Source organism: Phyllostomus discolor, chromosome 8 (genome assembly GCF_004126475.2).
Source record: "Phyllostomus discolor isolate MPI-MPIP mPhyDis1 chromosome 8, mPhyDis1.pri.v3, whole genome shotgun sequence".
In the NCBI taxonomy this organism is placed as follows: domain Eukaryota; kingdom Metazoa; phylum Chordata; class Mammalia; order Chiroptera; family Phyllostomidae; genus Phyllostomus; species Phyllostomus discolor.
In genome coordinates, this window is record NC_040910.2 from 31785612 (window position 1) to 31808440 (window position 22829).

General features: G+C 39.2%; 1 protein-coding gene and 1 pseudogene across 1 annotated transcript in view; one reads left to right on the forward strand and one right to left on the reverse strand.

Annotated features, from left to right (window-relative positions):
- Positions 1-22829, forward strand: part of GALNTL6 (polypeptide N-acetylgalactosaminyltransferase like 6) — an 876998-nt gene that overhangs the window by 824481 nt on the left and 29688 nt on the right. The window contains exon 10 of the mRNA XM_028520463.2: positions 435-656. Within this exon, the coding sequence (XP_028376264.1) occupies positions 435-656 (222 nt within the window). The remainder of the gene's footprint in view (positions 1-434; positions 657-22829) is intronic.
- Positions 17141-18136, reverse strand: LOC114503080 (annotated as a pseudogene).

Consider the following 22829-nt stretch of genomic DNA (forward strand, 5'->3'; position numbering starts at 1 on the left):
GCTTGTGTGTCCTCATTCTTAGTAAGATCCCTGACTGTTCATTGAAACAGTTTAATCAATTTCATGCCTAACAGGAACTTTATTATCTCCAGCTTCAACCCTTTTATTTCTATGTGAAAAATAATTTTTATAATTATGCAGTAACAGGAGGGGTGAGAAAGTTGATGTAATTGTAAACTGAATTTTTCCTGGCTCTGACCGATTATCTACTTGGCAACTCACCCCTATGCTAGAAATAGAAATGCGTGCAAAGCCTTGGGCTAATCATATCACACCTTTTGTAGTTATGAAAACTCTTATTGTTAGTAAGCCACCAACAGGAGCGACCTGGGTTTGCGTGATTTCTTTTACTTTTCTTTTTTCAATTTCTAGTACAACTAAAATCACCCTTTGCGTGCACAAACCAATAAATGACAATGTTTTCTGCTGAACAGAACCTGAAGCGGGTGGCCGAGACCTGGATGGATGAATTTGCCGAGTACATTTACCAGCGACGCCCAGAGTACAGGCACCTCTCCACGGGGGACATCTCTGCCCAGAAGGAGTTGCGCAAACAGCTCAAGTGCAAGGACTTCAAGTGGTTCATGGCTGCAGTGGCCTGGGATGTGCCCAAGTACTACCCTCCCGTGGAGCCCCCACCCGCTGCCTGGGGAGAGGTGAGGATCAGCTGTGTGAACCCTGCTCTTACTTTAGTGTAACTGTCTCTCCCAGCCTCAGGAGGTCGTAGGGGCTGCTGAAACCCTCCACTCCTTAGCCCAGCAGCAAAGTCAGATTAGCTTAAATCACCTTGGCTAAAAGAACATTCAACCTTTGTAAAAATCCCTGCAAGTAAGCATTCAGTCTTCAGCCTTGATAACCCCACCTAGAGTTCTTGGTCACTGTTGACGCCCCAAATGGATAGTTAAATATACCTGGAAAGTGTTTTTACTTGAGATTACTGAGATTACTGTAAGAGTTTGTAGAGAATGGAAATACCTGTCATGCTACTGCATGTACAAGGGTCCGTGATAAAATCCCTCACTGTCCTCCACGCACATGCTGCTATTTGGATATGCAAGGACACGGTTACAGAGTGGCTTGACCATCTTCCTGACCAGGGTATGCTATACAGAATCGTGAGGAAATGCATTTCCAGAACACCCAGAACTGGGACACGTGTAGGAGCCCTGTCCATTCCTTAAATGAGCACTAACCTTTCTACCTCTGAGCCCTTTACATATCCCTCTTTGGCACAGAAAGGACTGTTGTGCTGGTTCAATTCCATTCAATCCCCTTGCTGTCATTTTTTCCCCACAGAAGACAGTATGCTAAAGCAAGAACCCAAACTGGATAGGGTGGATAGGATCCTAGCAACTTAATCTGCTTTTAGCAGAAGGTAATGAAGCCAGGAGTTGACTGTTGGCACTTGCTTTGGAGGGCCATTTTCTGCATCGTCCTTGGTCTGGTGGTATAGGGCAGGGCATGCCTTTGTCTGGCTAGTGTCTGTGGGTTGACAAGCTCTGAAAATAGGTGGCCCCAGGGCACAGTAGGAGAGGTCAGAGCACTGAGGCAGCATTCTTGGGGGAACTCTCCCAGCTCCTATAGATAATATGTTCATCAAGTTACCTGTGCACTGCTTGTTTTGCTGAGAGGGTCCGAAAAGATATCATTCTTTATCTGTGTCAGATAGCACAGCCATAAAGGAATCAAGGCCATCCCTACAAGCTCCACCTCCTAATGTCTTCAGGGTCACGTGTGTGTGGCCCTGACCCTGGGAGCTGAAATCGGTTAGTAATTTGGTCTAATCTTTTGCATATTAAACGTGTCATTAGAACTCCCCTGGAATATTAGTAATCTTAATTTGCTGGTATTGGTTTTAAGTATTTATCACAGGCTTAATTTACAACAGCAGAAATTTAAAGTACACCCCAGAATGAACTTCCTCAGTCTAACACAGGATGTCAAACTCATTTTCACGGGGGACCACATCAGCCTCATGGTTGCCTTCAAAGGGCCGAATGTCATTTTAGGACTGTACAAATGTAACTATTCTATAACAATCAAGCAAGAGTTCAGCACTGCCACCAGGTAGAAACAAGGTGCCAGGTGGGATAAAACAAGGTGGAGGGCCAGATTCAGCCCGAGGGCCTTGTGTTTGCCACCTGTGGTCTAATGCATTGTAAGACAAAGGAATTTGTTACCCAAAAATCAGGTGAGTTCCTTCCTAGAGCTTTTTTAATTAAAGTTACATCTGTCATGTTTCTATGCTAATTACAATGGTCTTGCATTAGTAACTGAGAAATACTTGTGAAAACCCTACAGTATTGTTGTGTGATTTGCAGCTGGATTAAAATCGCATCAATCTTTTCCCCACCTTATATGGAAATATAAATTTTTATTCCTACCTGGTAACAACTTTAAACTGAAACTGGCCACATTTTTCCACATACCTGACTAAACTATACCAGTATTTCAAAAACACATCACTTGGAAACAGACCGGAGCTCCCATTGAGATTCTAGAAAGACACAACTTCCCAGGGATAATCAAAATAAGATCCATTTTAAGGGAAAGCAGTGTATGCCAGAGTGTTTTTACCCACTGCTCTTGACTGCCTCACACCTTATACGTGGCTTGCCTGGCCCTTAGGGATATTTGCATTCATCATTCCTGATCTAAGCAATCAGACTGAGAAGATCGGGGTGTTTGCTTGGTTTTTTTAATGTGATGGCAAATTTCTTTCCTTGGTGCTTCAGAAAATGGGGAGCTAGGTCAAGGGCCAGATGTGTTCAGTCACATTTGCTTAGTGAAGATGTGCTGCAGAGCAAGAATGAAAACAGAAATTGAAGGAACGCAGAATGAAAGGAAGTTGACACGTGACAAGGGTCTGCCTGGTAACTCGTTTTGAACACTATCTATTTTCTAAGCAAAATAGATCCCTGAGAATGAATGTAATGCATGTACACTTAAATCAAGAGACAAGTGAAGAATTTGAAATGCAGCTTAATCTACACGAAATGCTTAAAAAGAAAGACTATTTTCTAACAATTTACTGGGTGATAACACCTACTTCTTAATAGTGGACAAAAATTACCAAATGTGCAGAATATACCTGCTAACCATTTTATCTCCAAAAAATTTCTTTCGAAGTTTTTACTCTTGTGTTTTCTTTTCCCTTTGAGTGGGCTTTGTAGAAAACAAATGTTTTATTTTGGAATAATTTTAAATTCACAGAAAAGCTACAAAGTTCACCTATGCCCTTCACTTCTTCTAATGTTAACATCATGTTTGCCACATTAACCACAGTATATTTGAACTAAGTGATTAACATTTGTAAAATACTATTACTTAAACTACAGACTTTATTCAGATTTCACCAGTTGTTTTACTAATGCCTGTTTTTCTGTCCAAGGATCCAATCTAGTATACGAGAAGACTGTTTAATTTCCTATAAACTTTAGTTGTTAGAATGGGCAAAGTTCCTAAATAAATGTCAACTGCTGTTTTAGTAAGAAAATCAAAAGGGAAATGCAGACCGTGTGGGGTTTTTTTAAAGCAGCTATAGGAAGGAACCACAAATGTCCAGCAAAGTAAACATAAGAATTCTTTATGGGAGACCTGTGCCAAGAAGCAGGGTAACTCGCTGTTTTATGCACTTGTACTTGGAACAGCTTTCCACCTGCTTTTCTGTGCCAGCCGGATTCTGGATAAACAAAGAAGTGCTTAGGCAATTTTTGGCTCTCGTAGTTGAAACTCGATTTGTAAAGGATATGTTACAGACCTTAAACAGCTTGTAAACTGCTATTCAGTTCCCTAACAAATTCAGCTGCATTATTGCGCTAGTCTCCTAACTTATCTCTATGCCTCTGCCCTTTTCCCCCTTCAGTTTAGTTTCAATATAGTCCACTGAAAATGGTAGATAAGGCCCCTCCTCCATTTAAAACCTTTCAATAGCTACTTCTCCCTTGGGATAAAAAACAAATCTCTCTGATGGTAAAAACCAAAGTCCTTATCAACACCATAAATGATCTGACCCATATTGCAACCCCTCTAACCTCATCTCTTAGTATTAGCCCCTGGCTTAGTTTTCTCTAGGCACACCGGTCTCATCGCTGGTCCTCCGACTGACCAGGCACAGTCCTGCCCCAGGGCCTTTGCACTTGCTATTTCTTCTTCTTAGAGTCCTTGAGTCTCAGAAATCATATGGCTCCTTTCCTCATTTCCTTCAGGTTCTTACTCAGAAAATCATCTCAGTAAAGGTCACTCTCTATTGTGTATAGCAATTAACAAACACATGGATTCTCATACTTACACACTTCCAATCCCCCTTCCCTTCTTTGTAGCTCTCCTCAGCATTCATCATTATATAACAAGCTAACTAATGTATGGATCTACTGTATTTCTCTTCTATCTCCCCCAGTAGAAAGCAAGCTCCATGATACAGGGGTTTGCTGATTTCTAGAGTTATTACTGCTCTTCAACAGCTTTAAAAAGTGTTTGGCATGTAGTAGGTGCTCAATAAATATTTGTTCAATGAATGAATGGAGGGTTCTGACTCCCTATTGTTCTCTTACCCATTCACTGCTCTGCTTACACACTTTTGAAGGGCAGGCATACTGACTGTTCACTGTGCTTTACCACATGGGGAAAAGTTTCTATATTATCCTCTCCCTGGCCACACAAAGTCCACCTCATTGGAAAGGTTGGCCAGGAAGACAGTTTGAATAATGCATTTTGGGTAATTGATTCTGATCGACTGTCAGATCTATGGTCCACATGATAGTCAAACAAGACATGGAATACTCTCTTTGGAAGCCCTAAGAGGGAAAAGGAAGAACTCCAAAAGTAAGAATTTTCTGTTCTGACAATTTCCAAACTCTCCCGGTCAGCTTCCTGCTTAAAATACAAGAAGATACTAAAGTCACATCTGATAGAGAATTTCCTCTCCAGAAGTCATTCCGTCCTCTGGCACACAAGGGTCCTGAGTGGAGTAGGGAGGATACGGGGCCCAAAGAGAAAAATGAAATTTTGAGCTGTGTAATAATTCCAACATCCCTTAGTGCTATTCAAATAAAAGCAATATGCTTTTCCATGATGCTGTGTTGGATGATAGGGTAAGGGCAGATTTATAGTAGAAAACTCCTCTTAAATCATGCACGTATAGAGGATCTTTTTCTGAGTCAAAATGCTAAATAAAAGAAACAGAATCTCTTATTATTTTTTTCTTACTGCTTCCCTCCTTAGAATTCATGAATTTGCCAAAGTCATTTATAGCACTCCTTTATAGTCAAAAAAGAAAACTTCTGCAGAATCCCAAATACCATGTATAAGAGTGAATAAAAGTGGTAAAATAGACAAACATGCCTTTTCCAACCTGCGCCATAAATTCTTTTATGAGGTGTCTGCTCACTGTCCTCAATGTGCCAATCTTGGCCCATCCGAGTGTCATCTTGCAATTGTGCAGAACTTTTTTAAAATCTTTATTTTAAAAATTCATCTCAATGCTGAACTACTTCGGCTGCTATTTAAATTCCTTCCTCAAGATTAATGTCACCCTAAATTATGGAACATTCACAAAGACAGGCACCCTAAATAACTCCTGGCCTCCTCCTCTGGTTTGGGGTGCTCTCATCTCCTTTTAATTTGCTTCCTGTCTCCTAATGTACTTACCATACACGGACTCTTTAAATTTCTCCATATCAGCTTACATAGAAGGAAGTTCAAGACTAGGAGCTGCATTATTTGAAAGATGATTTGAGGATGTGATCTTGTCTGTTGCTGTATAACGCCAGCACTTTCTGCACAATGAGTGAGGTTCTCTCACATTCTCTTGGGAGAGCCATAGCCAGTTCCCCACCTTCCCCTGCAACCTGGTCTGGCAACTAGAGAAGGTACAAAGTCCGATTGTCCTACTACTCCTCTGTCAGCTATGCGGGGACCGTCCTTGCCATTCAACTGCTGTTTATCCAAACCCGATCTTTAAATTAAGCAGTCATTCCGAGAAGCTTTGTCATTCTCTGGCTGTATTAGAGCTGTCTCGGTCTGTCATTTATTTACTCTGGCAGAGGCAACGCCAGCGCACTATGCTAATTCATCTCTCTGGAGCTTAACAACAAGGTTGAGAAAAATGTAAGGACAAATAAAAGTTCACATTATCCTTTCAGATTTGACTATGTGTTTGCCGAGTTCTCAACAATTGAGACAGTTGAAGACAAGCTTAAGTAGCTTATGATGAACACAATTTTAGTTCCACATTCCCAGCTGAGCAAACCAGACATCTTCTCAACAGTAGCAATTTGACCCAAGTCATAATAGAATCAGAGGTGTTTCAGAGCTCACAGATTTAATTTTCTTCCTTTGTATTCCAAATGAAACTTTCTGTCTTTTCTATTTATTTTGGTCTTCCTTAAAATACACTTTCCTATTGACATATGTTTACGCACATAAATATATAGCTTTTGGAGTTCACGTGACAGAAGTAAGTGACATTTTAAGTGTATGTTAACCCACATGAATTCATCTTAATGTTTAATTTTCAGTAACAATTACTACCTTTCCACTTCCAAAAATTATACAAAATTAATAGAGTTTGAGAATCCTTCAATTATCACAGCAGGATTTCTAATCTACAGCCTCAGAGAGATGGCACTGATAGAGCAAATTCAATATAGTTGTTCCAGTGATGGGCATAGGTTTACCTCCACCTTACCCATTCTTTAACAAAATGCCCAGTTGCCTTCTGTGAGACGGCCCACAGTTTGCCTTAAAAATCCAGTGATCACCCACAGGTGGAGGACCAGAATATGCACAGAAAAAAACAAAATAGGAAAAATACTTGGGGTCCTGGAATAAAAGCGAGAAGGTACTAGGAATCAATTCTAAGTGAGCCAGACTGATCCCTCGATGCATCATGGGGCTTGGATGTGGCTGTAATCACTTACAGGCAGGCACGAGTTAACAACAAGAGCAATATTCCTCCAAGTGCCCTTGCAACGTACTGAGCCGTCCTGTTAGCAGCAGTAGGTCCTGACTGGCCTTGTTCCAAACTCTGGAAAGCACGGTACCTCAACTGCTTAAAGGTGAGCCATCCCTTAAATCCACAGTAGATGCATTTTGGGAAACCAAAGGTCATCCATCAGTCTTAGATTTTGTGAGCGACTTGGGACGTAACTATCTCTGTTTGGTTTATGGTGTGACAGAAGCCCCTCCCGCCCCCATGCTCCCCTGTGGCCTCCATGGCCAAATTCTTTCTCTGTGTTTTGTTTTTTCACACTTCTCTCTTTTTTCATTTGTATCTATTTGATTAGATTTCTTCCTATTGAATTTGAGATATAGGAATTAACTTTTACCGGCTCAGATTTATTAGAATTCTATTTTTGTCTAATCAACATCCCAGTGGTATTTGGCTAAACAAGCTCACAGCTTAGTTCTTGCCCTTTTTTGGGGTGACCTGTATAGCCATTTGCCTGATGCAATGCCTATTAGTTGGTCGATTTATAAATAAAGTGGCCTATCCCTTAAGTTCATTACAAAGAGAAAATAACATAGCAAGATAATCTCAGGAGGAGCTGAACTTTCTAGACCAATCCCTAAAACAAGGAAGACAAATTAGTTTTCCCAGTCTCGTTCTGAACCCAAGTCATCCAGAACCAATTACACACACCCAAGCTCTTTGCCTATGATTTTTGCCTGAATTACATACAAGTTTGCAGCAAATAGCTTTGTTCCAGATTCTAACATTCAAATACTGCCATTCTATTGGAATAGTACAAATCCATATGGTGTGATGCCAGAAATAAAAAGCTAAATTTTCCACTATATTCTTGCTTTAAAATATACTGGGATTTCCGATGCTGAAAGCATGTCAGCAGTGTGGTTTTGCTTAATCATGGAAACCACACAGAACACATAGGACAGCAGAATAAAAAAGTAAAAATACATACAACATGCATATCCCCCAAAACTCCATAGTATGGGTTAGTGTAACCTGAACACCAGACAGCAGCAAGCTTTGTATGGGATCACCACTGATGAGGAGTTGGTACGGGGAAAAGTAGGGGCAGGGATGTTGACAGTTCCACAAGCTATATCTCAAAATCAACAAATATTCACCCCTAAAGGAGGTGATCCTTTTCAGGACAGAAACTAAAGCAATCAAGTCTGAAAATTACCAGTGAAATTCAAAGGCTGTCCTCACAGGCTTGACGCTGAGCAGAAGTACAAAGAAACCATAGGAAACCAGTAGGGGCCATGAGAATTGAAACTATGCTGAAGCAGGCTTAACCCACATGTGACTCAGAAACACTCCAAAATACTCCCTTTTGGAAAGACAAGGACTCATTCTTTTTCCCTCCCTTCCCCTACCCTAAAATAAGAAAAGAAGAAGAAGAAAACCCCTGCTGATCAATAAAAGCCAAAATGAAACACTACAGATTCCAAGGAGACAAAAGCTTCAAATACCAGAGAAGGATGTGTCTGAGACAGAGCCCAGAAAGTCCTGAACAACAAATGCATTTCAAGGCAATAGTACTGCTTTGGAAAGAAGGACTCTTAGAACCTTATAGGCAACACAGAGTCATAGGCAAGAAGCATTTGTGAATCCGCCATAGCCCTGAGAGGCAGAGAAGTGATCTATAAGAGGCCATATTTTTTACTATGTCATGGTAACAACAAAGAAGAGACTTCTGTAGAGAAATTTACCTCTAGTCATCCAAGAAAATTATTTAATTTATATATGGAAAATAAAAATAGATGGCAATAAAACCTCACATCAGGGTATGACAAGAATAAAGATAAAAATGAACCAAATATTTCCAACAGATACTGAGAACATACTACACATGTGGACACAAAGATGAAAATTATAACATAGGATCTCAAAATAAGCTAAAAAAATCTTAAAAACAATCAAAGCTATAAAGAATCATACAAGTCATAATTAGAACAGTTCAGAAAGGGAATGGCTAGAATGATATAAGGCATGATGATATGAAAGAGCTGAAAACTCAGAAATGGAAAGAAAAGAGAAGAAAAGAAAGAAAAATATTTTGGAAATGAAGACCAAATTAAGAACAAAGAAGTCCTGGCTGGCGTAGCTCAATGGATTGAGCGCAAGCTGGGAACCAAAGCGTCCCAGGTTCGATTCCCAGCCAGGGTACCTGCCTGGGTTGCAGGCCATAACCCCCAGCAACTTCACATTGATGTTTCTCTCTCTCTCTCTCTCTATCTCCCTCCCTTCCCTCTCTAAAAATAAATAAATAAAATCTTTAAAAAAAAAAGAACAAAGAAGCAAATAGAGACCATGGAAGATACAGTATTGAGGCTAGAAGGAAAAAGAGTGAAATTAATAAAACAGAAATAAATAAAGGGATAAAAGAATTCTCCCAAAGAACTGAACAGAGACATAAAGAAAATTTAACATAAATTCCCAAAGAAGAATGCCCCCCGGTGAAAGACAAGAAATGTATAAAACTATAATGCAGAAAAATCTTCACAACAAGAAGATTAACATCTACATGTTAAAGGGCTGTTATCTGAAAAATTCAACTAAGAGCCATCAACAGTGAAACATTTCTAGTAAAACTGTTCTATTTTTAAATGAAGAAAAACAATTTTATGCATTCAAGAAAAAAAACCCTGAAAACTAAGTCAGAGTTTGAAGCACATTTTGTTCCAGAAAACAATGGAACAACCTTGTAAAGATGCTTCAGACAATAAAGTATGAATCAAAGATTTTATATTCAACCAAACTAGGTTTCAAGTATGAAGGCCATCCAAAAAGTTATAAATATTCAAGAACTCAGGGATTACTTTTCCCAAGAGTCTTTCTGAGAAACCTACTGTCACAGAGCTCAGAAATCCTCCTGTGGATAAAACCAGCACATTCGGCCTCCGAATGCTACGCATGCACCAAAGTTTCATTGCAAATCTCTCTATTGATTTTGTATGATAAATCACTTTCGAGGGAACAGTGAAGGGAAATTGTGAAATCCGTATCATCAGAACATTCTCTCCATATAAACAGACTAGATAGGAGTCAAAATGTTGTTTGATGAGCCTGCAATCAAAAGAAAGATGAAGAGAATATTAACAACACCAAGCATGTCAGTGGTTTGGTTGGCCAGAAGCAACAACACTCAAAGTCTGTTGACTATACACTCCCACCTTCAGCTCCATCCCAAGAACAGCCCTGCTATTGGGACGGGGAATGTGTGCAGCAGGTGGTTAGCATTTGGATGGCACCACCACCACTTACTTCTCAGTCATCGTGTCTGTCCTCCCATTACTGAACAACCCCTTCTAATCAACACAGCCTTTCTGTTTCTCTCTGCTGATCCACTGGATGGGTTGTTGTAGAATTTTACTGGCCATCCTGTCCCCTTCACATGACCTCAGTTAGCTAATATCTGATCTATCAGGTATTCATTTTTATTCATGTTTTTCCATTGAGTACATATGAATGGGCCAGGCACTGTGCTCATCACAAGGGATGAATGGTGAGCACGCAAGACACAGCTTTTGCTTTCATGTGGCTGAAGGACTATAGCGTCATGCTATAATGAGGGTGAACTGCTCTCACCATTTTGAGGAGCAGAAAGCCCACTTGAAGGAGTCTGGAAACCCTCTATGATGTGTAGAATGACTTCTGATGAGACCACATCCTCACGACCACATCACGGCAAGACAAAGCAGAATTGGAATACGTTGTCCTTCAGTATTCCCAGGTACTAGAGCTTGTGCACCCCCTCAAAAATGCAAATCCACAATTCACCCTCTTATATTAACAGGCTACCTGATATAAGTATATGCAAATGAGTCCATAAAATGCCACATTGCAACAACTTACAAATTAAAATAGGAAATACTTAACACAGTGCTAATTACCCTTTAGGCTTTCCTCATTCACACAAACTCGAAGCACACTCATGCCACCACATAGAAACACAATGTGTAATGTTGTGGCAAATACAGTGATAAATAGGAATGGCCATTGTTCTTCATTTCTCATAGGTCAGTACACATCCTCAGTTCTACCAAGTTCCTTGGCACCTCTCTTTGTTCAAATTCCAGCTCTAACATTTACTGGATGTGTTGAAATCAGGCAAGTTAATCTCTGTTTTCTCAGCAGTAAAATGAGAATAATAGTCCCTTATCACAGAATTTGTTGAGGAGGTTCAACTGTCGTAATTAATGTGAAGTGCTTACCTCAGTGTCTGGCATATGACAAGTAATCATCAGAAGTTACCTGTCAGCCCTCACAGTGATGGTGGTACTGAGAGTGCCGATGGTGGTACTGGCCATAACTTGCACATCTAAATTAATGGCTCACAGCATCATTGGAGTTGTTGTTGTGGTTTTAACCATGTCTGTCCATCTCAAAGCCAAATGAATGAAAATTACCCAAAGATACTAATTCTATATATGCTGTAGTTATTGATAATTAAAATTTATAGTGCCCCAAAGAAAGAGAAAAGTTACATTTAATTCTCTTCCCTGCCAAAGTGAAATGAGTAAATATTTTCTCCTGAAAAGAATTGTTTTTGTCTCCCCTCAAAGATTCAATTTTCAAAAAACTACTTTGGATAGAAGATGCAAACTAAATTTTAAAAAAACTGAATATGAAAACAATGTCTTGCAACAGTGTCAGACTCAGTCATAACATTTGAAATGAGCTAATGATGGGGTAGGAAGAATTCAAGTTCATATCTAGCCTATACCTGGGTTACACTGAGCAGAGGTATGTAAAAATCCCCCGTTTTTCAAATACTCCTTTCTTCTCTTTCTTTATAGCTCCCCTCCTTCAAATAAATTAGAAAATTGCTTACAAATTGAAAAACAGATTTTGCCCCTTCCAGCTCAGTAAAGTATCTTCTGGTTTTAGGAACACTTTGAGCTGCCCTTCTTGGTTAAAAACATTGGTGATACAGCTGGGAAGCTTGGCTGGGACTACTTGAGCTGTGCCTTAAACAGAACAATTTTATTTAGTTTCTAAAGAAGATAGTATGAATTTAAAGGTATTTAATCTCAAATAAAGCAAGATTAGAAGGGGGCAGAATAAAAATAAAATAAAATACCTATCACTTGCAACTACCTGTATCTGTTTTTAACTTCCTCTCTGTCCTCGGAAGTGATCCCAGTCCTTTGGGGGAATTTCCAGTTTTCTCTCCTAACACAATTATGCACCATCATAGAATATATAATGCTATGTACCTTTGAAACTCTTTTTCTTACGTGTAAAATGGAGGTGAAATATGTTGCTTGTGTGAGAAGTAATGTTCTAAATACACTGAGAAAATTGGACTTATTCAGAAGCCCTATCGAGACAAGTCTCCTCTAAGACCTATTCCAGTGCAAAGGAATTAGGTCCTGCCTCGGATGACCCGCTGACCCCCCAGACCCCGCAGCCTGGCTGCTTTATGGATTTACAGAAAGCAAATGCAACTTCCCCATCACCATCGAATAAACACTGCATTTTTAAAAAATTATGGTAAAATAATCATAACATAAAATTTACCTTTTTAACCATTTTAAGTGTACAATTTAGTGGCATCAGGTACATTTACATTGTTGTGTAACAGTCACCAACATCCATCTCCAGAACCTCTCAGCACCCTAAGCTGGAATTCTGTGCCCATCAAGTAACTCCCCATCTTCCTTCCCTGAGCCTCTGGCCACCTCTGTTCTGTTTTCTGTTTCTATGAATCTGACTGTTTCAGGTGCCTCATGCATGTAAAATCATACATGTCTGTACTTTCAGGTCTGGCTTAATTCTCTTAGCATGTCTTCAGGGTTCATCTATGTTACAGCATGTATGAGGAGTTCATCTATTTTTAAGGCTGAATAATATCCCATTATATATACCCAACATTTTGTTTATCCATTAATTCATTAATGGATACTTGGCTCGTTTCCATGTTTTGGATGTTGTGAATAATGTTACTATGAAGACAAATAAATGTTTAAGCCTTTGCTATCAATTATTTTGTGTATATACCCAAAAATACAATTGTAAATGATATGGCAATTCTGTGTTTAATTCTTTAGGCACTGCCGTGCTGTTGTCCACAGCTGCTGTACATTTTATATTCCCACCAGCAGGACACAAAGGTTCCAGTTTGTCCACATCCTCACCAAGGCTTGTTGTTTTCTGTTTTCTTTTATAACAGTCCTAATGGATGTAAAGGAATATTTCAATCTTCCTGGTTTTGATTCGCATTTCCCTAACGATTAGTGATGATGAACATCGTTCCATGTGCTTGTAGGCCATTCGTGGCTCTTCCCTGGAGAAGTGCCTGTCTTTGGCCCATTTCTGAGCCAGATTGTTTGCTTTTTTGTTGTTGTTGAGTTCTAGGAGCTCTCTATATATTCTGGATATTAACCCCTTATAAGATATATGGTTTGCAAATATTTTATCTAATTATGTACCTTATATACTGCTAAGAGTGATCTTTGATCCACAGAAGTTTTTCATTTTAATGAAGTTCACTTATAATCTTTTCTTCTGTTACTTGCACTTTTTGTGTCACATCCAAGAATCATTGTCAAATTCAATGCCATGAAGTTTTTCTCTTACGTTTTCTTCTAAGAGTCGTGTAGTTTTAGCTTTTACCTTCAGGCCTTTGATCCATTTCAAGTTAAGTTTTGTACATGATGTAAGGTAAGGGTCTAACTTTATTCTTTTGCATGTGGACATTCAGTTTTCCCAAAATCATTTGTTAAATAGACTCTTTTTTCCCAATGAATGATCTTTCCACCTTTGTGGAAAATGAAAAGCATTTGACCTTATATGGGAGGGTGTATTTCTGGGCTCTGTATTCCATTGGTTTTGACCAACTGTTTCGGTTACCGTAGCATTAGGGTAAGTTTTAAAATCAGAAAGTGTGGGTCCTCTAACTTTGTTCTTTTTTTCCCCAAAATTGTGTTGGCTAATCAAGATCTCTTGAAAATTCATATGAATTTAAGAATTGATTTTTTTTACTTTTGCAAAAATATTATTGAGATTTTGATAAGGATGAACTATAGATTGCTTTAGATAGTATTAATATCTTAACAAGATTGTCTTCCAATATATGAACATGGATGTCTTTGCTTCCATTTATTTATGTTCTATAACCTCTTTCAATATGCATGATACTTTCACCAAATATTTCTACAGGAACACTGGCCTTCTGCCCAAGCAGGTCCCAGCCACAGCCTAGCAGGCTTCCAAGACTCTCCCAAGTCCTTTCTCTTCTGCCCCATGGCTTGATTTCCACGGAGCACCATACCCGAGAAAGCGAGGAGGGACACTAGGTTTTGACACTCTGCACCTGAAGCGGTATTTGGCTCTATTGTCCTGGCTTCAGACTCTTTATTTCTTTGTATGAATCAGTTTCATAGTTCCTCTAGAACTAGGACTGATGCATAACTGGGCCTAGCTCTCTCAGCAAGTGGCCAGTCAGTGCGTGGTACAACTCTCCCTCTGACCGAGAGTAAGCCAAGAAGAGGCTCTGAGGTCTACAGTTATCAAATGTGAGGTTTTTACAAAGTCTTAAGGCCCAGCATAAGTGTCAGAATCCCAGATTCACCACTGATGTACTATAACCTACTTATGCATTATGTAGCAGATTGAATGATGGCCAGCAAAAAGATTTGTCCATATCATAGTTTCCAGAGCCCGTGAAAGTCACTTCATTTGAGAAAAAAGGAGGATCTTTGCTGATGGAGTTAATAACTTCAAAATGAGATCATCCTGAACTATGTGGGTAGACCCTAAGTCCTATAAGAGTCCTCATAAGAGACACAGAAGAAACGCGAAGAGGAGAGGAGAAGGCCATGTGAAGACCGAAGCAGAGACTGGCGTGTGTGGCACCAGCTAAGGAAGCTGGAAGAAGCAGAGAATGAAATTTCCCTCAGAGCCTTTAAAGGGAGCACAGACTAGCCAACACCCTGATTTTGGACTCTGGCTTCTAAAACTGTGAGGGAAATACCTTTCATTTGCTTCAAGCCACCAGGTTTGTGGTGATTTGTTACAGCAGACACAGAAAACTAATACACCTAGATTTCCTCACTGCAAAGTAAGAATATAAGAGTCGAACCTCATAGAGTTGTTGTGATGATTAAATGAAATGATTTATGGAAAGCTTTACACATCAGAGGGCAAGCTCCCCATTAAATGTTGGCTACTATTATTTACTGCTATGGAAACCCTGATTTGCATTACAAATGATGGCAGAGGCAACACTTCACCTAAATTATACAGGAGGCAGTGGTTTAAAAGGATAATAGTTTTTGCATAAGATACTTCTCAGCTTTTATTTTTTAAAGCAAAAACTACAGCCATTTTCTTGTCTACCAACACCCATGGGTAAAGGGAAGGTATCACATCATGTATTCCAAAGCACAAATCCTAAGCTCCTGTGGGTCTGCGTGTTGAAGGAAGGATAGAAAAAAAAAGCTACATGTGTAATTAACATATGAAACAGTCTTTACGGGCCACCGAATATATAAAGCAAGAATACTTTGCATCTGTATATTTGAACATTCTCTGGATGGACAGAGATTCTATGGACAGTCCATAGATTTCATCGGATTTTCAAAGACAGTCTGTGATCCAAAAGAAGTTAAAAAATCACTTACAGAAAATGATAGTGACAACCTTGAATGAAAAAAAATAAGACCAGGCTCAAAATATAAAGCAGACAAGGATCACATTCAGCTGGAGGGCTTCTTGTGGCTCAAGAGTCATTGCTGGAGCTTTGCCCATGACCTAATTCCAGCAATAAGAGCAGATGAGTCAGGATTTGGGTGAGGGATTTGGGAGATGAGGTAAGCAAGCGGCTTTGTGACTCTAGCGATCTCCCAAATAGGCCTGGTATGTGTGTAGTAACAGAGAGGGGGTATTAAATACATCCCACAAAAGGACCGAGCAGTAAGTTCTCTTAAAATCATTTGAAAAATCCGATGTGTGATGAAGCTTCTTTGTAAAACCCTAAAATAAATTGCAAGCATAGTAATAAATGGCTCTTTTTGTGACCTCTCTCATTCATCAGCAGAGAAACAACCTAGAAAAATAGTGAACATTTTTCTTTATTTGAAAGGTAATTATTGAATATTATATGTTACAGGCTTATGTCAACCCAAAATTTGTGTGTGGAAGCTCTAACCTTTCAACAATGTAACTATACTTGGACATAAGGCCTTGAAGGAGGTAATTAACATTAAATAGCATCATAAAAATGGGGCCCTCAGCCAGCAGGACTGTAGTTTTCATAATAAAAAGAAGAGACACCAGGCATGTGCATACACAGAAAACAAGCCATGTGAGGACACAGTGACAAGGCTGAAATCTTAAAGCCGAGGAGAGAGGCCTCAGAGGAAACCAAACCTGTTGATACTTCGATGGTGGACTTCTAGCCTCCAGAAGTGAGAAGGAAGTTTTCACTATGTAACCCACCCAGTCTATGGCATTTTGCTACCGCAGCCCTAGCTGATGATTACATTATACACCAACATCTATGCCAGGAGCTGGAGCTACAGGACTGATTAAGGCATGGCTTCTCCCCAAGAAGCCTCGCTGGCTTGAGGTAGCACTGTAGGACCCTGCCAGGCACAGAAGGCAGCCCTTGGCCTCTCCAAGTTTGAACTAGGGTGTCAGGTAACTTGAACTAGCCTGGACTGGCTGTTTAGCTTGTACATATACCCAGATTCACTGAACCAGAACTAGACTAACGTTGACTTTCCTTAAGACCTTTTTTGTCCCACTTTTTTTTGTGTCTTGTTCTGCTGTATTTTCAGGGAGACATAAAGTCTCCCTCTGTCCCACAGAAAGAATAGTTCTGGGCTTTGGGCAACTACCATTTATATTACAATCTCATCAAACCCCAACAACTTCATTCTCAGAACTATTCACCCATTGACTCTGGCATGATTAACTACATTCACGGTTAAGAATTTGAGAAGGGGAAATTATATAAAATGCTTTGATTAGAAGTACATGTGAGATTATTGTTCAAAAAGCCAACCAGTGCATTCAAGCATTTTAAGATTATTACACTTACTTTTTTTTTATTTTTACAAATATTTTGTTTATTTTAATGAAGCTGGTACAGACAACACCCATTTAAAACCCATATCCCAGGCCAAAAAGTACAAATTAAAAGAGAGCAATGTTCTGTTGTACACACTTCTGCATGAATAACTTTATTAACTGCTAATGAAAATTAGAACTTTTCTGGGATCTTCTGACAAGATTTCTCTTACTCTTAAAATGCTTTTTTTTCAGTGAAGCCATCTTTGGAGTTAGTCTTTACTCTCGCTTTACCTGTCATCTTGACTCCAACCTGGTATTTCTCTTCTTTTGGTCCAGACCTTCAGATTTTAAAAGTAGCTTCAAGTTAAGGAAAGGCCATTTTCCATGGTTTAATTCTCCAAAACACCTCCATCTCCCACTGAAAGTCATAGTCCAGGAGTGAAGCAATCACATGCTAGGACTTCCGGGCCAATTAGAAATGTCCTTACGAACACTTGCATTGATCGACCTCATGTATCACAAGCCTGAAAATGCACAGTCCTGAAACAGGTGGCCTCTCTGTGCACACGTGTAATATTTGAAAAGGAGAGGGCAGTATGAAGGGGGCTAAGGTTTGATCACCAAAGATTAGCACAATGAACACAAAACAATAATGAATGGGCACTAGAACTCAAATTACCAGATGTTTTAAAGACACAGGAGGTAGGGGTCAGTTTTCAATTCAATTCCGAACACCACATTACAAAAGAACTATTTTTAAAAATAAAAAAGGACTGAGGGAAAAGTAAATAAAATAAAAAGAATATCTAAACCGTTGAATGACCTCCTGTTTGTTCCTGATAAACTTCAATCACATCTTCTTCCTCCATTCCCAGTTCTTTTGGAGTGTGATTATCAGCAATTCTCTGGCCTTCGAAGAGAAACCTGAGTGAATTCATTGGAACTCCCTGTCTTTGACAGTATGATTCTTTGAGTTTCTTAAGATGTGTTGTCATTTTCACTTTGAAGTGAATCTCACTGCTGTCCAATAACTTTGAGTTTAATGTATTCTCCTAACTTCTTATCGCCCAAGTCCTCAGTTGAAGGTGTTGCCTCCTGGTCAGACATGGTGATGGTGGCTTCACCCGGGGTCTCCACACAGCAGCGGCCTCGAGGTTCTGTAGACAGAACCTTGCTCTGAGGTTTACAAATCCATCTCCCTTCCCCACAGCACAACACTGTGTCTCTACACTTAATTTTACATAAAATGGTGCTCCAGGGTGGAATTTCTATTGCTTTTTTATAGGAAATATTAATTTGTTTTCCCCATTAGTTTCCCTTAAATTTCCCTTGCTACAGGACATAATGATGACATGCTGGTCAATGTGACTCAGAATTTTAAGGCTAGACTTTCACAGCTCATTATTTCTACTTCCCATGTGTTAGACTTTGTGGTAGGAAGTAAGAAGGAGGGTGGAAATATATTTTACCACTACTGTGTTCTTTACTAAATGGAAATGATATGGCTTCATAACCTCAGTCCCACAGAAAAAAATTTCAGGGAAGTAGTTATACCATGAAATGTCTCATAAATGTTACATAGCCATTTAGTATCCCAAAATGCCACTCGATATGTCCACATTTTTCCCTGAAAAAATCAATTGACCACTTTTAATATGCTGACTATGCTTAACAGTGATGAAATTTACAATTAAAAACGCAGACCCTGAATTACCTTACTTGAAAACAAGGACAATTTGCTGACCTTCCTTAGAAGGATAGCTATTAAACTCAAGAGTAAGTTCAAGAGAATCTACTTCTCTGAAAAACTTTAAATGCTCACAAATTATCATGTATCTCAGGGATTTTGCGGCAATCTTGTCCAGGGTCAGAGAGTTACATCCTTCTCAGAATCAACCTTATGATTTTGACTGCAGATCTTCATTAACTAAGGGTCCTTAAATGTTATCCAAGAGCTTAACATCTCTTTATTAGGCAAGCTTTTAAACCTGCCCATATTTCAATGATCTGACCTGAACTCAAAAGAAGAATTACTTTATCTGGACACTGTTGTGTGAGTAGTTTTTCAAGTACACTAAAAAGTTGCTTTATTTTTAATGCCTGGGGCTATTGACCTTGGCTTCGGGGTTGATGTTGAAAGTGGCTCTTCATGCTTATACTGGAACTCAAGCAAGTCTTAGATTTATTGTCAGTTCATAGGTGAATCGAAGCATCTGGAGAAGTGTTCATATTCATGAAATAGCACTCCAGGAGAAAAATGGCTGGAATTTTATAAGTCAAGACATTAGTTCAAAGATACAGCACCCTCTATTGTTGAAATCTAAAACTGTAGCTGAGCTGTTGGCTAGGAAAAATGTCTGCAGGGTCCATCCTGAGTATCAGAAAGCAAGGTAAAGAGGGGCAGGTTTGGAGTTGAGAGGCATATGCTACATTGTTTACCCTGACCTCTTTTCCAAAATCCAGACTTCTGGGTGTCTACATACATATGTCACAAAGACACCTCAAATCCAGCATGTCCTCTTTATTGTCTGCATGTAAACAGTTGCCAAGACCTATAAATGCTATCTGAAAAATGCATCTGGAATACATGGCTTTCTTTGAATACATACATTCTTTGGCTATGTTCTGTCGCTGTCACTGTCATATTCCAGACATTCATTTTCGGTTAGAGCTACTGCCCATGCTTATAATTGCCCATCTCTTTATCCATCTTTCCCATTAACACCAGAATGTACTGTCTAAAACAAGTTTTTCTTCCCAGTAATTCTAATAATCCCCTTTGCCAACAAAACAAGGTCTACATTTCTTTTCCCAACACCTAAGGTCCTTCACAAGATGGAATGAATCTACCACCCAGTCTCATTTCTCACTGCATCCCAAAACTACCACAACTAATACTACTACACAACTAACATTTATTGAAATTTTAATATGGGCCAAACACTAGTGTAAGTTATATATATATATAATCATATTTATCCTCACATCAAATGTATCTAAATATATTACATACCATGTATAGAATGAAATACTATTTGGCCATATAATAGAAGAAAACCTTTGCCTTTGAGACAACATGGATGGACCTTAAGATCATTATGCTGAGTGAAACAAATCAAACAGAGAAAGACAAACATTCTATGATCTCATTTATATGTAGAATCTAAAAATGTGAAATGCATAGAAATGAAGAATAGAATGGTGGTTGCCAGGATTGGGGGTTAAAAATAATAGAAGAATGTTGGCCAAACTTCCAGCTATAAGATGAATTCATTCTAGGGGTGTAATGTACAGCATAGTAATTATAATTGACAATACTTGAAAGTTGTTAAGACAGTAAATATTGAATGTTATCACCATAAAAATGGTAATTACATGACAGATTGGAGGTGTTAACTAATCTTATTGTGGTAACCATTTTACAACACTTATGTGTATCAAATCATTACCTTGTACACCTGAAGTTTATATATGTTATAATACCTCCATAAAGCTGGGAGAAAGTGTCCATCAATGGATGAATCAAAAAAACAAATGTGACTGATATGTAGATATAAAGATAGATAGATGTAGATATAGAAATAGAGATGTTACATACAATGAAATACTACTTAGCTTCAAAGAGAAACGAAGTTCTAATACATGCTACAATAGGGATATACCTTAAAACATTACATGAAGTGAAATAAGCATGGCACGTGTATGGGTCTGCTTATCTGAGGTATCTAGAACAGTCAAATTCACAGTCAGTAGAACAGAGGTTACTGGGAGCAGAGAATCTGAGGAAGTTATTGCTTAATGGTTACAGAGTTGCTGTTTGGAGTGCTGAAAACACCTTGAAAATAGATAGTGGTGGTTACACAGAATTTTGAATGTACTTAATGTGATTGAATTTTACACTTAAAAATGGTTAAAATGGCAAAATTCATGCTACCATATTTTGCCATGTATAATGTGCACAGTTTTGCCCAAATTTTTTAGGGAAATATAAGGGTGTGCATTATACATAGGTATAATGATTACATACCATGGGTACAATAATGGGTATAATAATCCCATGTATAATATTCACAAAAACATGGGTGCTCATTAAACATGACAAAATAGAATACATATATCTTACTACAATTCTTTTAAAGCCCATGAGGGGATGTTGAAGGTGTGTTAGAGTGGAAAGGAGAAGAAAGGAGTGGGACATTCAGGACGGAGTCAGCTAATTGATGGGGGGAGGGGGGGGATATGGGTATACCCAGGGTAACATCTAAGTTGCCAGCCTGAGATCTTAAGTGGCTGTTTATGACATTAGGGAGATTAACAGGTGATCCAGACTGAAAAATAGGTCTGGAGTTTGAGGCCACAGCTTGTTCAGAAGCAGTCTTTTTTTTTTTTTAATTTAAAGGGCTTCATGGGATGTTTCATAGTATAATAGAAATGTGATCTGTTAATGACATGACCACATTTACCAATATGGTTGATTCAACTGGAAAAAATGAGCAAACAATTGAATAGTAGCTAACATGTACTGACCACTTCTAATGTGCTGAACCCTGTGCGAGCGCTTTGCACATATCAGTTTAATCTTCACAGCTACCCACCAAGGCATGCTTGTCCTCATTTTACAAACCTTCTACTGAGCTGTACCAAGTATGAGCCATTCCCCCCAAAATGCCTGACACTGTCAAGTCTCCACATTTATGTATATTTTGCACCCCTAAGGCCACACTGTCATTCTGTCATTCCACTCTGGATTCGAATCTATTCGTCTTCCAGAGCCCCTTCCAAAGTCATTAATTGTATAAAGTGTTCCAAGTGCTCAGAGTTGGTCAGTTCTCACTTCAAATTTATTAATTTCATAAAATGTCTTCAAAGTGATGTGGCCCAATGGGACTGGGGGCTCCTTGAGAGCAGAAACTGTTTTTTCTTTGTCTTTGAATCTCCATCAGTACCTGTGAAAGTGCCTTTTATTCAGAAGCACCCCTTAAATGTTGACATTTGATACATAGATAAACTGAGGTTCAAAAAGGTGTGTGTGGCTAGATTGTAGGAAAACTCACCTGTGCCTGGTGAGCAGAGCCCAGGCCTGCTCCACCCCCACACAGTTCTCTCTCCCCGTTGTCCTAGCATCTTCGTTCTGTCTAGCTGCCCATCAGTTTGCATTCTAAAGTCGACTGCAGTCCACAAAGGGAAGCACCTTGGTTCCTTCTGCAGCATTAGAAATTCGCAGCCAGCAGTACTGGTAGTCTCAAACCTGTCTTCCACTCTCTAATGTCCTCACAGGACCAAAACTTGCACAAAGAAGGTAACCAAGTATTTATTTTTCACTGTATCCGCAGTATCTAGCACAGTGACTAGGACATAGCAAATACTTCATAAATATTTGTTGAATGAATCATGAACCCACTACTTAGTGAAAAGACCCCAAGGCTATCGGGAAATTAACAAGCAGTATTCTCCCATTTGTTAAACGGAGGCTCGTCTCTCAAACAACCACTTAAATTACCTATCGAACACTTACTACTAGCCACCTTGACATTTATATCACAGTCCACTTCTCTTGTACCTATTTCAGAAAACCTCCTGTGTTCGGGAGGGAAAAACAACAACAGCAAATATGTTCCGGGGAGCCTGACTTCTCTTGCATACCTAAAAATCCTGGACTGTCTGCCAGGCCTTTTCCTAATCCTCACCAAAGAGGAGATTATCTCCTAATCCTGTCACAAGTTCCGATTCCTTTTTCCGCAGGTGTCTCCTTTCTTCCCACTCCTAGTCAAGCACTACCTTGCTTCCTAATCATGTTTGGTGTCAGGATTCTTTAGCACAGTTTTAATGATGCTAAACC